The sequence below is a fragment of the Lynx canadensis genome, chromosome B3, assembly GCF_007474595.2.
Source record: "Lynx canadensis isolate LIC74 chromosome B3, mLynCan4.pri.v2, whole genome shotgun sequence".
In the NCBI taxonomy this organism is placed as follows: Eukaryota; Metazoa; Chordata; class Mammalia; order Carnivora; family Felidae; genus Lynx; species Lynx canadensis.
Genome location: NC_044308.2, coordinates 116,421,632 through 116,439,577, shown reverse-complemented (window position 1 = coordinate 116,439,577; position 17,946 = coordinate 116,421,632). Strand labels below are relative to the sequence as shown.

Here is a 17,946-nt window from a genome sequence, read left to right as displayed (position 1 = left end):
TGTTTGTTGGGCTTCAGCACTATGATCATATGAGGGTTTACAGTGTTAGACCCATCAAAACAGGGCCCATGTAGCACTGAATCAAACAAAGGGACTTTACAGCAAAGAGGGTAGAACAGGGGGCATGTGGCCGTGGGATCCATGGTTGTATCACATACGGTAGAAGCTGCTGGTCAGATCAAACAATTCAATGGGCTTTTAAAGGTGCAGCTGAGGTACCAGCTTGGAAATTACATCCTGTGAGGGTGGGACACCATCTTTCAGGATGCAGGATATATCCTCAATCAATGGCCATTCTAGTGGTCCTGAGACCCCAACAATACATGAGACTGGGAACCAACAGGTAGAAATGGGGATGGCTCCATTTACCATCTTCATCAATGACCCACTTTGGGAATTTGTGCTTCCTACTCCCATAGCTGTAGGCTCTGGGTCTAAAGAACCTGGTTTCCAAAGTGGGGGAAACTTCCACCAGGGGATACAGCAAGAATCTCATTCAATTTTAGGCTCTGTCTGTCACCTATTCACTTTGGCTTCTTTGTGCTAAGAGACCAGTGGGCTAAGAAAGAAGTCACCACCACACTGGAGGTAATTGACCCAGACCATCAAGACGCAGGGCAGCTGTCACACAACAGGGGCAGGAGAGAACACACCCATAATCCAGGTGATACACTAGGGTTTCTCCTGGTAGTCCTTTACCCAATTCAAATGGAAAAGAGTCAAGTATAGCAGTCACTGCTTCAGAAGAGCACGGTGGACCAGGGGGCTTAGAGCTCTCAAAGATGAGGGAGTCTGGATCACCCCAACTGGTAAACCTAGGGGTAAGAGCAGGTAAGCAACTAGACTAGGAGAGGTGCTAGTCAAGAGAAAATCTCCAAAGGGCAGAAGAAGAGATCTGTGGATATGAGCAGTACAAGAAGGGTAGTGGATGCTGTGGTGTTCTGCCCAGATTCCACTTCAGGATGGGGGTCATCTTACCCCCAACCTGCCAGGAGTGTTGTCCTCCCCAGGAAGTGTGCCCTCAGTGTCTTGTTTTGATTGAGAATATCTCAGAAGGGCCACCCAGCTCCAGAGCTCACCCATGGACTTCGATTAAAGCCGTTGCTCTGACTGCATCACAGTTCAATTTCTTCCTCTGTTCAATCCAGCTTCTTGTGCTCCCTCACGCGTACTGTTCCCAAGAGCATGACCCAATACACTTCCTTGCAAAAAGCAGGCTCAGAGTCCGCTTCCACAGAAGCTAACTCACTACGGCCACCAACTTGGTCCAGGCCAACTGCCTCAAGACTGAATTACCACAACAACCTCCAATGACCTCCTCAAGACTTCCCTTGCAATTCAAACGTCCTGTACACTGCTTGGGGGGGGGGGGCGAGGAATTTGCCTCTACCATGCCACTATTACATGTATTATCTCAGGTGAATTACTGAACATCAGGTAGAAAACACTTGGATGTTAATGGAAAACTATATGCATAGTCTATAGCACACCCTTCTGTCTTAGATTCTGATTCTGTGGGAGTTATTTTATAACTTTATAAGCTGTTGGTAACTGGTAAGACATAAATTCTGTCCCTTCTAATAGAGGTTCAAATGACTCCCTCTCTCTAAAACAAAAAGTTGATCTCCAATTTACAATTCATTTCAATGTTCCTTTACTCCCTGTAACTGTGCTTTTTTAGAAAACTTAACTTTGAACCTATTATAACATGTGGTTAGTTCTCCAGATTAAGGCATCAGATAAAGTCTTGAACATGTGTACATTTTTATACCTAGGAGTCATGATTTTATCCTTTCCTGAAAGTTACCTTTTAACCCTTAATTTCAACATATGTAAGATAACAGTAAAGACACCTGGCAGGTTTGTTGTGAATTATCTGTACACAGTAGGGACTCACATCTTATTGCAATCGACCCTTTTCAAAGAAAATCATTATAGCATTATAGAGAGTCCTTTCACTGTAACTTGCAGTGGAAATGGAATGTTATTTTCCAGAATCTTCACTCTGGCAAGAGTTATCATATATCAGTCCTTTGCCATAGACATGCCAGGCTTTTCTTTTCACTGACAGATCTATTGGTCCAATCAGCCTACCGTTGTAATTTATTCTCTGTTCTTGAATATGGGATATTTCCAAGATCAATGTATTTACAACAATCCTTTTCAGGCTAAATGCATACCCATTTTAAACTTCCTTTTTAAAAACACACTTTACTTTTAATCTCTTAAGACATGTATTTGCTCTTAATGTTATGAATGAGACATTCTTTGAAAAAGTCCTTCCTCTCCCCCAAATTCATGGTGCATTTGGAGACAGTAATTAAATTCTTCTTGGTTAGAAATCTAATAAGGTAGGAGTTCTAGTAAATTTATGTCATCTGAACTACAATATAAAGATTTCCCAAACTTAAATTATAAAATTCACACCTGTAGTTAAGACCAATCCTCCTCAAGGGCAAGGCGTTGCAGTGATCCAGTTAAAGTGTCCAGGCAGAAGTGGAATCGGAATGTGCGAGAAAGCTGGAGCCTAATACAGTCGTATTCACATAGCTGAAGAATATGACAATAGGAGAAATGTGGTCTGCTTGGGAGTCTGGAAAAAGCAAACCCAAAATTCGATAGTATTTCCCACCACAGAATAAAAAAACTAAAACTAACAAACATAAATATCACTAGAAAAGTAGAAAAATTACAAAGCACATTTTCTAAGCCAGGAAGAAAACAAATGATGTTTAGCTTCCTTGTGCTCTAACTCTATGGCCATAGACTCATTTCTGATGGTCAATGTGGCCTATCATCTATCTTCTGATGAAGCTGGGAGTGCCCTATTTTTTTTAGAACTGTAAGTTAATAAATTGGCATTTTGATCAACATATTTATCTTCTATGTTCATTATCATTAGTTAGTTCTGAAGTCAGGTTCTGGAAAGAACAAGGTTTCCACAAACTTAGGTTGTGACAAAACCAAATTTATGTACTAACTCCTAACAAACTGTAAAGCCAACACTATTTGGATAGCCAATTTACCCCTCCCTAGAACATCTCTAAATTCTAGCTCTTCTGCCAATCTTACTCCCTTAACAAAAACACACTTTGTGTAACTTTATCTACAAAGTGATGCTGATGACAATTTCACTATGAAAACAAATGCATCCTTTGCATAATCCCCTCTGGTTCCATCCATGATGTTGCAAATGGCAAGATTTCATTCTTTTTCATTGCCAAGTCGTATTCCATCATAAATCTTCTTTATCCATTCCTCAGTTGATGGACATTTGAGCTCCTTTCATAATTTGGCTATTGTTGATAGCGCTGCTATAAACATTGGGGTACATGTTCCCCCTATGAATCAGCATTCCAGTATCCTTTGGATAAATTCCTAGTAGTGTTATTGCTGGTTCATAGGGTAATTCTATTTTTAATATTTTGAGGAACCTCCACAGTTTTCCAGAGTGGCTGCACCGGTTTGCATTCCCATCAACAGTGCAAAAGGGTTCCCTATTCTCCACATCCTCGCCAATATGTGTTGTTTCCTAAGTTGTTAATTTTAGCCACTCTGACTGATGTGAGGTGGTATCTCAATGTGGCTTTGATTTGTATTTCCCTGATGACGAGTGATGTTGAGTATCTTCTCATGAAATAAGTCAGAGAAAGACAGGTATCATACGTTTTCACTCATATGTGGAAGTTGAGAAATTAAACAGAAGACCACAGGGGAAGGGAAAGAAAAGAAATAGTTACAGACAGGGAGGCAAACCATAAGAGACTCTTAAATACAGAGAACAAACTGAGGGTTAATGGGGGGGGGGCAGGGAAAATGGGTGATGGGCACTGAGGAGCGCACTTGTTGGAATGAGAACTGGGTGTTGTATGTAAGTGAGAAATCATGGGAATCTATTCCCGAAGCCAAGAACACACTGTATACAATGTATGTTAGCTAACCTGACAATAAATTATATACAATAAATGAACTTTAAAAAATAAATACAAAATAAAATTAAATAAATAAATAAGAAAACAAATGCATCCTAAATTTGACTTCATTCTCCACGTTATCTAGAAACGTGGGGCTGAGGATCTTGCATTTTTTTAGTCCCAATGCCTAATTTCCATGAGGCTTGCTGTGCTGGCCATGGGCAGATGAGCCAGTGTGTGTGGCTTGGTAGCTATGCCATACCATCTAATTACGGGAGACACAGACGCTCTCCCAGTTTCGGTGTCATTTCTTTGGCCCTCTCACCCATGGCCCAGATCACCCTTGCGTTTTCTTTCTGACCTGCATTTCCAGAGGGTGACCTAATATGCATTGCAAAATAGAGCTGTTAACTGGGGACGTGTCAGAACTTGTGGAAGTGGAGAGCTTTCTGGTTTCCAGAAAGGAAAAGTTAATATTCAAGTGGAGCTATTATTTTTTGCCTCCTGTTCTTTGGCCCCGTATTTCTAGTCTAAGGTCACACAAAATGAACCATAAGCCTCTAGATGGAGTGGTTTTCAGTAATTAAACCACTTGATTTCTCCAAACACTCATCCCACCCTGCTCAGAAAAAAGACAGATGAAGTTTCTTTAATTCTGGCCTGAAAACACATTTTAGTGCTTAGGCTACCAATGGAGATGTTGTTCCGTTTAGAATGAATTGAAAAGTTAAAGTCAGGGCTGGAAACGGACTTTGGCTATCTGTTGTCCCTGCTATTACTGCTGCTGTTATCACCCCAGTGTGCCACTTCTGATACAGGAGGGTCAATAAGGACCTCAGGCCAGGAAAGTAATTGCCTAGAAAAGAGAACATGGAAAAACCCACTGTGCTGTGATGGAGAGAAAACACTGATTTCTAAATAAAAAATAATGTGACCTAGTATTTAATCAGAGCCTGCAAGCACGCAAGATGTTAATGAGACCCTGTTTTATCTGAGGTGTCTGGTCTACCTTTAGGATCCACTTTGTACTAGATGGGACACAAACTTCAGAAGAGCTGCCACACTCGCACATTCTGAGGCCACCGATCCCGTTTTCTCTCAGGTCCTGCTATCTCCGTGGACTCGGTTTATACCATGAGACCATGGGCACTCCAGTCACCACCTCCAACCCTCTCTACCATAGGTGGATACATCTGCAGGTTAGCTAGCAACTTAAGACCCGGCTGACCTTGAAATACCACCACAGGTAAAATCAAGGTAAAGGCTAGCCAAAGTGAAGTAACATAACGCTAGGATATAAAGAGGTGAGTATGCTGGCTGATCATAAGGAGGATTAAAACTTGACAGAGGAGATCCCCCCCCGCCAATAATGGCAAATAAGTTGCAGACCAAATCTTCAGTGAAAAACAATGCAAAGGACTGTACAAAATATAAAGTATATTTGAAGGCACTGGGAGCTACTACCATAACTTTATAGGCTAAGACCCCACAAAGGAAGCCCAGAGAGGTATGACTGATATTTGGTGCCACATCTGCCAATTTGAAAGCAGTGGCTGAGAGGCTGAGAAGCTGAACAGAGAGCTTCTGGACTCTCACAAGGCTGGGGTGTCGACAACTGCAATTCAGGACACCCCATGGGTGAAACCCCAGACTTTTAGGTTTGGATATCTGAAGGGCTGTGGCACAGGGGTAAAGGTGAACTAGAAACAACAGACTAGCCCTCAGGAGACTGAAGTCCATTTTCCAAAAGCTCATTCTCTAATTTCCTACCTGGTCTGCCAAAAGTAAAAGTAAATCTTCTTGAGGAAGGTAATATCTAGAGCCTCAATTATCTATACATTTTCATACACGAGTCCACACCAGAAATGAACATGTACAAGAAGATAAAAACTGAGAAGACAACAAAGGAAACATGTTCAAGAGATCCAGATATTAAAATCGTTAGACACCAACTTTAAAATAACGGTAGTTCACATGTTTAGTAAATTAAATAATAAGAGAATATGTCAAGAGTTTACTGAAAACTATATTAAAAATGGGAACTGAAGAATACAGTTACAAAACTTGAGAACTCAATAGATCAGTTTAACAGAAGATTAGATACAGGTGAAGGAAGAAAGGAATAAATGAGGGTAGATAGAGGAAAATAACTCTGACTGAAACATGAAAAGACTAAAGACAGGAAATGCAAAAGAAAATATAAGGGATAAAAACACAGCAAAACTTTTAGGTTTAATATATTTTGTCATTGCAATGTGAGGAGAGAAAGACAATCTGTCAAAAGGAATGTCTGAAGAGACAATGGCCACGATTCAAGGGACAGTAAGAAAACTTTGGCAAGACAAATACGAAGAAAACAACACAGAGGCTACATATGGAAAACGACTAAAAACCACAGATGAAAATGAAATCTTAAAAATAACCAAAGGCATAAAAAGGTACTGCCTCTGAAAAGAGCAGTTAAGACTAGAAGAAACCATGGAAATCAGAAAACCGTGGGTAATACTTTTGAAGGGCAGAAAGAAACTGCCAATTCAGTACTCTATGTCCCCCCAGAAAAAAAACTGAAGACAAACATTTTCATACAAGAAAAATGAAAACTCGCGGGATTTGTTAATAGCAGACCAAGAAACTGTAAAGGGAGTCCTTCAGACAGAAGAAATATTATCCCAAATCATGAAAATATAAGAAGCAACAAAGAACAATGAAAAGAGTAAATATGTGGGTAAATCTAAATTAATATAAATTATACCAAATAATTATGCCCTTGAAATTTAAAATACATACAGAGTTCTGGGTCGTCTGGGTGGCTCAGTCAGTTAAGTGACTGACTCTTGATTTTGGCTCAGGTCACGATCTCACAGTTGTGAGATTGAGCCCTGTGTTGGACTCTGGGCTGAGTATGGAGCCTGCTTGAGATTTTCTCTCTCCCTCCCTCTCCCTCTGTCTCCTCCCCTCCACTGTCCCCTGCTCATGTTCTCTCTCAAAAAGAAAAAAAAAAAAAAAAGGTAAAATACATAACTGAAAATGCATGACAAAACAGCATAAAAGACACAAAGGCAGAAATAGAGTCAGTCCCAAGAGGTGGTAAGGTACCAAGTAAGTAGGTAAGCTTTAATTTCAATAATCACTAAGAGGATAATGAAAAAGATATGTAGGTAATAATCAAGAAGAGGGGTATAACAATTCAAATGACTTATTCCAAAATGCGGCAAGAAAAGAGAAAAGATATATGGGAAAGGTAAGACAAAAAGGAACAAAAAGAGGGTAAATTTAAGCTCCCCGCCCAAATTACTCCCCAAATCAGTAATTATCTTAAATGTAAATGGACTAAATACTCCCTTTAAAATCAAAGATGGTCAAACTGAATAAAAAATCCCAAGTACATAGTGGTTTATAAGAGTACACTCTAAAAATAAGAGACAGAAAGGTTGAAACTAAAAGGACAGATACAGTTAAAATACACAAACTTTATACTAACATCAGATAAATTAAATTTTAGAGCAAGAGGTATTACTAGACATGGAAAGGACATATCATAATGATTAAGGGAATCAATTGGTCAAAGCAAATCTTCCAACTTTATACACCTAAAAATGTAGTCTCAAAATATATAAACCAAAATTTGATAGAACTAAAAGGAGAAATGAATCCACAACTATAGACCCCCCCAGCGAAAAAAAAATCAGTAAAAATGTACAGTATCTCAATAAAAATAACAAAGTTGACTTGAGATATATATATATATATATATATATAGTATATACTTGAGATATGTGTGTGTGTGTGTGTATATATATATATATATACACTATATATATATATATATATATATATATATATATATATATATAGTATAGTATAGAAAGAAGGCTGTCCTAACTGTAAAATACATGCTTTCCCCCCAAATGCCCACTGGGACATTTACGAAAATTGAAAATATACACAGCCACAAAGGAAGGCTAAACAAATCTCAAAGGATTAACAGGACAGTTGCTTTGACATGGTTATTGAGCAATAACTAGAAAATGTTAGGTAGAAAGTCCCAAATATTTGAAAGTTAACCAAAATGAGTCTAAGTAACCCATGGATAAAAGAAATAATGGAAATTGATTGTGCAGAAGACGTGGGGAGTAAAACTACAGACACCTCAAGCAGGAATCAAGGCAATGGCACCAAAGTATACCACTAGCCACTGCATTCTATACGATCATGCACTCACAGGGGAAAGTCAATTTCACTTAAGAATACCCTTGAGGAAGCAATAAAAATTGTTAAGTTTATTACATCTCATTCCTTCAAAGCACATCTTTTGAGAATTCGATGTGGGAAAATGGGAAGTATTCACAAAGCACTTCTTCAGCATACCCAAATACAGTTTTCTCAAAGAATAGCCCTTTTGTGATTGAGTTATGAGCTAAGTCACTTTTTTTTTCTCTCCCATGGAATGCCATTTTGACTTGAAAGAAAGACTAAGAGACAAACTATACTTATTCAGACTTCAGTACTTGACAGATATTTTCTCAAAACTGAAATGAGACTGTTGCTTCAAAGTTAACAACTGACAATATTTGTTCCTGAGGATAAAGCTTAAGCTCTCATTAAAAAAATTTTAGAACGCTTGTATCTGCCACTATGAGCTTTCTAGCTTCCCAATAAAGGTGTATCTAACTAGACTGATGCTGACATAAACAAAAGTGATTTTTTTATAATGCATAATGAAATGTGTTAACACTTGGAAGATCTGCATAACTCAGGAACCATTATTTTTCTAAATAAATGATGTTATAATCCCACACACAGGTAAAAGATCCATTCCAAGTAAGGTACGGCAAAGGATTTTAAAATAATCCAGTACAAATGGGATTCCACACTGCAGCTAACCTTTAAGAAACTACCACTTGTCTAATTTTAGTGAAGCATTTATGAGGCCAGGCTTTCCTCATATGCTTCAACCAAAATAATATAAGGCAATAAATACACTGTATGTAGAAGCACACAGTTCAAATGTCTTGATACATTTTTTTTTAAGTTGGAAGCATAATTTTAAATGTTAACAGGTAATGAATTTATTAATTCGTTTAGAAATAAATTTAAAATGTGTTTTAATTTCGAATGCAGTAAATATTGTATAAAGTATAAAAACAAAAGATCTTTGGGATGGGGGAGGGAGGAATCCTCAGTAATTTTTTCTGAGTATTCCAAGACCCAAAAGTTTGAGAACTGCAGTTCTAGAAAACCCAACCCACCAAAACTAATAAACAGAAAATCCAAATCCCTAATTGAAAGCTTTTCTCTAAAGATCAATCCAGGTCCAGTTGGCTTCACTGGTGAATTCCACCCCCCCCCCCCCCCCCCCCCCGCCAATCTAAGTAAGGAAACAATTTAGCAAGAATGTCATGAGATGTAAGGCAGCCCCTAAGAAAAGAGCAAACATCTGGACCTGTGTCTGCCTGAGCTTCTGCTAACTTTCTGCTCTAAATCTGCTACAGATGCAGCTTAAAAGAAACACCTTAATTCTTAGGTGGTCTGGGTCTCTGTTTCTTGAAAACAATACTCTGGAGAGCTATATACACATCTGCTGTGGACATTTTAGTCAACACTTTTATATGCACTATGTAGCAACCTTATAGTTTGGGGACTGGACTCCAGCTTCAAGGCTAGCTCTGATATGTCTGAGCCAATCAGTCATGGTAATTCTGTTTCTCTTGTCCATGACTGGTTTAGAAAATCAGGACATAGGGACAGGTTAAGGATCTTGCCTACATCAAATCTTACATTAAAGAGATGCAAGGAGAAATACACCGAGGCTTCTGGGAAATTTCCCCATGTGAGAGGTAACTGGAAGCGTTATTTTTTTCTGTTTGATGATGTGTATGGAATGGGGAAGGAAAAGGAAGGATACATAGCATGCATATGGAGTAGAGAAAATCACAGATATACAGAGTTAGAGTAACATGAACAAAACAACCCTGAAAGCCCAGTCTACCCTAAATTTTGTAGTGAACCAGTTTCCTGTATTCAGCAACTTTGAAATGGGTTCTTTCTTGCAACTATAAGCATTCCAAGTAAATTTGTATTTTCAAACTGTTTAAACAAATACTGTTTCATATTGCAATTGTACGAGGAGTCACTCCCAAATGTATAAGCTAGACGAACCTGCATTCTGTCTAAAGAAAGGTACACCTTCCATTTGGACTACACTGTGGAACATTTGTGGTACATGTTATTAATTGATAGAAAACCAATAAGTTGTGGGTGGTGTGTGAGAGCAAACCCATTAAGAGTATTATGAACACAGAGGTGCTACTTGGTATCTGCTTAAATTCAATGTTATCTTGGGATGTTGATTTTCCCTGATAAAGACAGGTCAAGACTGTGTGCTTCAGAATTGGAATGGAGGCCTGAAGTATTCTCTTTTTTTAATGTTTATTCATTATTAAGGAGAGAAGGGGAGGGAGAGAAGGAGAGGGAGGGAGGGAGGGAGAATGAATGAACAAGCAGTGGAGGGGCACAAAGAGGGAGAGAGAGAATCCCAAGCAGTTCCATGCTGCCAGTGGAGAGCCCAACATGGGGCTTCATCTCAGGAACTGTGAGACCATGACCTGGGCCAAAATCAAGAGTTGGCTGCTTAAACTGACTGAACCACCCAGGTGCCCCAAGACCTGAAGTATTCTTATATGGGCCAATTATTATGTATTCATACAATGTTCTGGGGAACAAAAGGGAGCCCTGGACTAAAGGATGACTTTTCCCTTTTGGCACAGTTTACTGCATATTGACACTGAATAGTTTTAAAAGGCTACCAGACAAGATGGATTCATCTCTAGCCATTTGCTGTTACTGTGCATCCTATGAAGTTACAAAGCAATCTAGGGATCCTCTTGTACCAAATTACATTTTCCCAAGTATGAAGTTTAGTTATACCTAATTTCCTTTAATAAGTACCTATGAAGGGGGGAATAAAACAAATATTGTGTGTAACAAGTGCTGACTGAATACATAAGAAACCACCATTTGGGTCATGCCCTTACTTCACAAGGTGCTTTTTGCCTTCCCCACAGGAAAATGCATCTACCTAGTGAGATTTAGTGGCTACAGGTCGGCAAAACTTTGGGATCCTTTCTTTAGTAGGAAAAATCCTAAGTAACCTGCGCTTTAAGAACAATGAAGAACTTTTATGGGACTCAAATTTCATGTCTTCTGCCCTTTCAATCTCTGGCTGTAAGGCTGATGCAGCTCACTTACCCAGCCTATTTTCTTTGAAGATGTGTCTCATTTAACCTCCAGGTTTCCTGTCACTAGAAAACATAATGTCCTTTAAGACTAAATACTACTACGTCCCCAGTCGTGCCATTGTGATCCTGGACAGAAAGACAGAAAACTGTCTGGGACTCTGATATAGATGGCACATAATCAGCATCCTGATGGTTTTGATTGTTACTAATAGTTAAAATGACTCACTAATGGCTCAATAAGGGTTTTAATCAAGAGTATATCTATTCTCAGGCTGCCTGGGTGGCTCAGTCAGTTAAGCATTTGACTTTGGCTCAGGTCATGATCTCACAGTGCGTGAGCTCAAGCCCTGCATCAGGCTCTGTGCTGACAGCGTGGAGCCTACTTGGTTTTCTCTCTCTGCCCCTCCCTGACTTGAGCTCATGAGCTCTCTCTCAAAATACATAAACTCAAAAAAAAAAAAAAAAGAGTATATCTATTCTCATTCTCAGCTTGCATTTTCTCTTAAGTATTACACATGTAAACAATAGGTTAGTTTGTCTGATTTTGATGACCATAATCCAAATGTGCACTCCTTTTTCTATATTGTAACTTAGTGTAATACAGTGAACACATACACACATTTATTACCCTAGGTTTTCCATCTAATGTTGTATCATTACTATAACATATTCAGATAAATTCAAAAGACATAAAGTACAACCTTTCTACCAAGTATGAAAAGGTGTCCTTTTAATATGAAATATGTACATTTCTCTTATAAGCTGAATCATGTTTATAGGCCAAAGCTTCTGATTAAAATGATTATTTCAGAACCAAGTACATGTTTTAAAATATGCTATGCAGAGCTTTATATGATGTACTCTATTTTTTCTTGACAAAAATGGACAGAAGGCAAAATGAAAAAAAATTTATTTCCTCAGTGTTTTATCCACTGTCAATACTGTATTTTTGATGCAATATATTTGCAAAGAAAAAAACAATCTCAGCTTTTATTTTCCATTTTAAACAACTACAATATTTACAAGCTATTTAGAATAACAAACACTCAGACGCACACACACTCACAGACCCACGCGAGTACATATATTCTTATCTCTGGTTTATACTGAATGCTGGTAAAGGCAATGAATACTTTCAGAGCCCATAATCAGAAAAGGGAAACCCATTTTCCTTCCTCACATATACCTTCCTGAATCACTTGTAGTATTCTTCCTTCCATTTCCTCATGCAGAGCTCATTGTATAGGGTTAAGGTAATCAGTTTTTACAATTTATTTTCACTTAAACTGTAAGCTTTAAAAAGCATAAGCAGACAGGATTTTCCCCACGTTTCTGTTATTTTGGTTGTGGAATCAAGCTTCATACATAAAAAAATCTTGTTCAACCACAGTTACACTAAACCCAGGAGTCATCTGGAGCAGCCATCTCACTTCCGACAACTACTCTGGTTAGAATTCCAGGATGCCCCTTCACCTGCACAAGTAACACCCAGGAATCCATCCTCGCCACTCTCACATGACCTTTGTTCCTTCTAGCTTGGCTCCACAGAACCATAAATTGTCAGGTGCAGAGCTGAGGCGTAAGAAAAAAGGTATAACCCTATACAACAGGTGTAAGTCTGAGAGCAGAGTCGTCACATAACCTTGCGAGGACAATCAGTTCTGCTTCCCCCAAAGAATGCTGTGTTGCTTCCATAAAATGGCAGATGATAAAGTTCAGCTCACAAATAGAACTTATTTACTCTACTTCAGAAAGAATATGTGGGCTGATAGGCAATAAAGAGAAATTCTTATCATACATAGTTCTTGACAGAGGACTCTGGTGAGGAGATTCAAAGCAGAAAATATACTTCTGTTTCAAGCAAAATTAACACTCTACTCACATACCCACCAGATCTATTTGTATAATAATTAATTCCTTTCCAGTCACAATTCTTACCTCAACATTTCGCAAGTCAAAAACGAGAAGGCCTAGGTATATATCAACCAGATTTTTAAAAAAGAAAAATGAAGAGAGGTTGGTTTTAAAAAACTTAATTAAAAAAAAAAAAACCTGCAGATTTCCAATGTATTATTAAAACTTATGCTGCACAAATGCATGGTCAGAAGACTAAAACAGAAAGTTCAAAGTCCCTTGACAGGTTCCAAGTATCATTTTAGCCTTGACTGACATTATTCTTTCCACTCATTTTAGAATTAAAGGAAAAGCCTCTAGAATAAAAACTGATGTTTTATACTTCACCCGAACAATTTATCACATCAAAGGGAAAAAAATGCACTGGGTCTGTGTCCAGGCAAAGTAATTCTGTATGATTATATTACACTACAAAAGAGAACAAGAATGAATACTGAGGACTTAAAAAAAAAAAAAAACGGAAGGGATTGTCTATATTAATGAAAGAATAAGGAAGATAAACACAAAAGTAATTAATCTGGGTAGCAGTTTATAGTTTAATAGCTAGTGAACATAAATTCAAAGAATTCTGATGCAAAATTACTAAGGTATCTTTTTCTCAAGTCATATATTTAGAAGGAAAGATTTTTGAAAGTTAACTAAAAGAAAAAGATAATTTTAGACTCTGGACAAATCGTAAGTTTAAAAGACATCTACTTCTGGACCGATGCAGCAATCCACCAAATGAATTTCTAAGCAGAGGCAGAAGGATGTTGCATGGAAGCAAAGTGGAATTTATTAAGGCTAAGTTAACTACTCTTGCTTAGGTTTGAGGCTGTTTTTTATATTTTGATAGAAGACAGAAAAATAAACCAACCCAAGAAGAAAAACCCATCTTCCTTATAAACTTAGTTTCTACATAAAAACTTCTATGACCTGACATTCGGTACACAGAATAATTTTCCATACCTCACTCAGGATAGAAATACTATCTGTCTACTTCTGTTTCAAGGACTAGTAGAAGTATCTCAGTTACACTTGAAATATTTTTAAAACGACTTCAAATCTAAGGGAAGCTCACCTTCCAATAATAGCAACTCAAAGAAGGCAGAACACTGGTGAAGATTGTTCATTAATTTCCTGAAAGGTAATTAATCTCCTCTTATCGTAAAAATAGACAGCCTCACCACCTACTCTCCCAAGTCCCTTAAATACCAACATCTTATATTAATCTATACTCTTGGAAAATTTAGATTTCTTTAGAAAAAAATGAACATTTAAATTTCTATCAAGTACTGAAAATGATGTAAAAAAGAGGGCTCACACCAAGTTATAAGCTCGAAGATTAACCAAAAACTTAACTTTGAGTTGTAAAATGATTTTTGCCACTGAATGAGAGGAAATGAGAAAAGAAAGTAACAATTTATAATTCACTCCAGGACTCTCTCTCAAAAGAAGGGAAAAAACAAACTCACACAAGACAAAGACCAGAAAGGTATCAATGAGACTCTGTTGAAGGGAAATGCATAAAAAGCTAGTGTTTTAATGACATATTCTTACTTTCAAATTATGGAACTCTGAAAGTTTTGGCAAATGTGAACTGAAGACACTAGTGTGTGTATGCTGGAGTCTTGTACACTAATGAAGACAGTTAAGCAGGGAATCTAAATAAGCAGTTCACTATTCTCCAAGGGGGGCTGGGAAAGGCAGAATAAGACATGTATGATCAATTTACTCAATGAAAGCATGTATATTTCCACATAATAATTTAGGTCCAGTTGTTAAGACATGAGTCTTCAATTATCACTGCTTCCTCTGCCGTAATTATTAGAAAAGTATTCTGACTTTTAAAAGACCATCAGGTTTAGACTAAAAAATAAAAACAGGGCTCCTGTTAGGGTTTCTATTTTATAAATTCCCTCAAGGGTTATAACAAAATTCAACTTGTCTTGAGAAGAATGTCCACAGTTATCATGCCAAATCAAGACCCAATATATATGTTCCATATAAAATCTAGTCTTACATTTTTAGAGCGTGTAATGTGTTTAACAATTGGGGGTAGGGGGTGTGAGGCTAGGAATAGCCCTTCTGACTGAATCATCTGAAGCTCAGATTTTTTTTTTTCTGTGTAGGAAAATGAATTATCTTCCATTTAGGACTGAAAGGATTCCACTTATCTTCCCATCTAGGTAATGACCATGAAAAGATCATATTCATTTCAGAAAGAGAACAGGCAGCAGGAATCATAATTCCTTTGAGAAGATTTTAAATAAATATAGATGGTTAGGTAGACAGATCATATATTCGGTTTCAGAAGAGAAACATAAAAGCCTTGGACCTTAATGACATACTGTAGATTTGCCAAAATGCAGCAAATACAGAATGTAACAACAGTATCAGGAAAATACGTTTTAGTTGGTCAATTTAGAAAGGGTACCTTTGTGTAAAGGTTCAGTAAATCACTTGACAAATGTTTTTAAAAAGTACATTTGGCAAAGCGCGAAGTCTGGAAATGTCAGCACGAGGTACACTGGATCCTGAATAACTACGAAAACTGTAAATTAGAAAAGGGCAAAATAACCACACTGTGGAATGGAAATGTAGTCGGATGTTAGTTTTCATTCCATCTACGGAAGTGTTATGCTATACTGTGAGAGCGACAGTAGGGGTTAGTGCGGAAACAGCTTCTCTCTCCTGTCACCTCATCAAAAGATACTTTACACCTGTGCTGTCCAATACAGGAGCCACCAGGCACATGTGGCCGGTGAGTACCTGAAATGTGGCTAGCGCCACATGGGGAAAGAGTAACACTCTGGATGTATCAGACTAAATAAAATACACATTGAAGATTAACTTCACACCTGCTTTCTACTTCCCGTTTGCAGTAGGGTGGAAAGATGGCTGCTCCTAAATGCTCAGGAGATGTATATATATTCTTTGGAGTTTCACACAAAAGGGGAAAGTTTTCGGAAGGATTTAAAAAATACCGGAAGTTGAAAATTAAATCTAAACCACAGTTTCCACCTAGCCCAATTGTAAATCTGAATTATATATTTCCCTGAATACACGCGTATTTAAAAAAAAAAACAAACCAATAAAATTTAAGTTATGAGACAACATATTAAGTCAATTTCACAGTTATAAATATTTCAAATTACACCTACACACTATAAATTACAGGAAATAAAATTCAAGTAATAGAAAAAGAAGAGAGGAGCAAAATAAGAGGCGAGGTTATTGAAGAGGGACATAACAAGAACTGCACCATCTGGATAATTTCGTTTGAAAAAATTTTACTTGATTAACTGAACTGCATGTGAGTAACTTCAAGAGCTAATGACTCTGAATAGAAAAGCAATCGATCCTTTTTTTAAGTTCCTGGATGCTCATCTTCTTCTTTGAAAAATAAAAGTATTTTCTTCCCAGAACTGACCCCAGCAGAGCTTGCCCCAAGAGGAGCTGGGGCACACCGGTGCTGGAGCGCCTCCGATGTGTGGACACAGGAGCTGGCAGTGGTGTTCACAGGACCGACGCACTGACCGCTATCTCCAACAATGAAGCTATGTATCTCTTGACCCTTAACGTTCATTTTAGAGAAAACACCCAATGTACTGGCATGGAGTATAGGTTACTGACAAAAAAATAAGCAGCACAGTTCCTGCTATGTATGTTTAAGGAAAGGGCAGGGGTTAATCCCAAAGGCAATTTAAATAATGGTATTTTATTTTTATATATAAATAAACGTTCTGAGAAATCTCAGACTTTAGTGCATTGTTGTAAAAAATTAGTGCAGTTTTCTCATTAAAGTTTTTAGCGCTCAAGGAATAAGATAAATCTATGTCTGTTCATAGTCTCTTTCACTGTACATGAAACTTTCATACTGCTAAACGTCAAAGTGAAGGTTTCTACACTGGTCTGTTTTTAAAAATCAAGGTAAATGGATTTCATGTTCTATGACAAAACATGGCAATTATTTTTGGCAAAGAAATTAGAAAAATATGAGATCGTAGTTTAGAAATGAAGAGTTTGTTGATTTAAAGCATAGGCAATGCATAGGAAAAAAATTTTTGTAAGGATGTAATTTAACAGAACTTTATCCTTCATGCAAAATGTTTTGTCGGCAGCTAACTTAAAAAAATAGTTCAGCTTTATTTGGGGATGGAGACAGTGACAGGAGTCAGGGTGAAGGGCGAAGGAGAGGCGCTTGGCCGAGCCCACTCTACATCCAAGTATCTCCCACACAGGAGCAGAGGAAAACCTGCAGGCGTCTTCTGCGCTCTCCTCTCTTTTTCCAACGTCTCGGAATGGAGAGGGAAGAGAAATGTAGTTAAAAACACTGGCTCACACTTCAGCCCCAAGTTCTAGTACCCCGGTTTCAATGACAGTCACATATTTATCATCAATCTGGACCAGAAGTACTGTCTTGTCGATGTGGGATCTAGTACCTGGATCTCTGCTGCAAGGCACCCATCGGTGAATCACCTAATGATTCAGAATAAAATAAATTAGTGGCAGGGACCTTGAATGCATTTGCAAACTTCACTTAAAATTAGAGACAGTCATTCTGTTTGATAATTCAGCAAAAGGTGCATTTAAAAAAGCATGAACATCAATTAGCTAAAAACGTGCACACAAGTCGGTCAGGCTACACAAAAAGTGAGAGCAGGGGTCAGCTTCGTAAGAGAACTCACATGGCCTTCCATGCCCTCCTGAGGACTCCAGTCTTTCCAGCTGTTTCTCCCAGCTTTTAACCGGACACCCTCATCAGGCCACTGCAGCTCTTTCCTTTTTGATAGGTTGATCCCATCCAGAACTTGACTGGGATCCACGATCTGTATTGTAAATAAATATGGGTCATTTCTAATTCAATTTTTTTCTGGATGATGACAGATTATATAATC

General features: G+C 38.0%; 1 protein-coding gene across 8 annotated transcripts in view; it reads right to left on the bottom strand.

Moving 5' to 3' along the window:
- Positions 1–12,044: 12,044 nt before the first annotated feature.
- Positions 12,045–17,946, bottom strand: part of PCNX1 (pecanex 1) — a 171,709-nt gene continuing 165,807 nt past the window's right edge. For 6 of the 8 annotated variants that reach the window (XM_030319448.1, XM_030319452.1, XM_030319450.1 and 3 more), the window contains 3 exons: positions 17,737–17,877; positions 17,491–17,527; positions 12,045–17,343 (listed from right to left, as the gene is read on the bottom strand). In XM_030319448.1, the coding sequence (XP_030175308.1) occupies positions 17,057–17,343; positions 17,491–17,527; positions 17,737–17,877 (465 nt within the window). In that variant the 3' untranslated portion in view covers positions 12,045–17,056. Of the gene's footprint in view, positions 17,528–17,736; positions 17,878–17,946 lie in introns of all 8 variants that reach the window. The other 2 variants (XM_030319451.1, XM_030319456.1) reach the window with 1 other exon arrangement.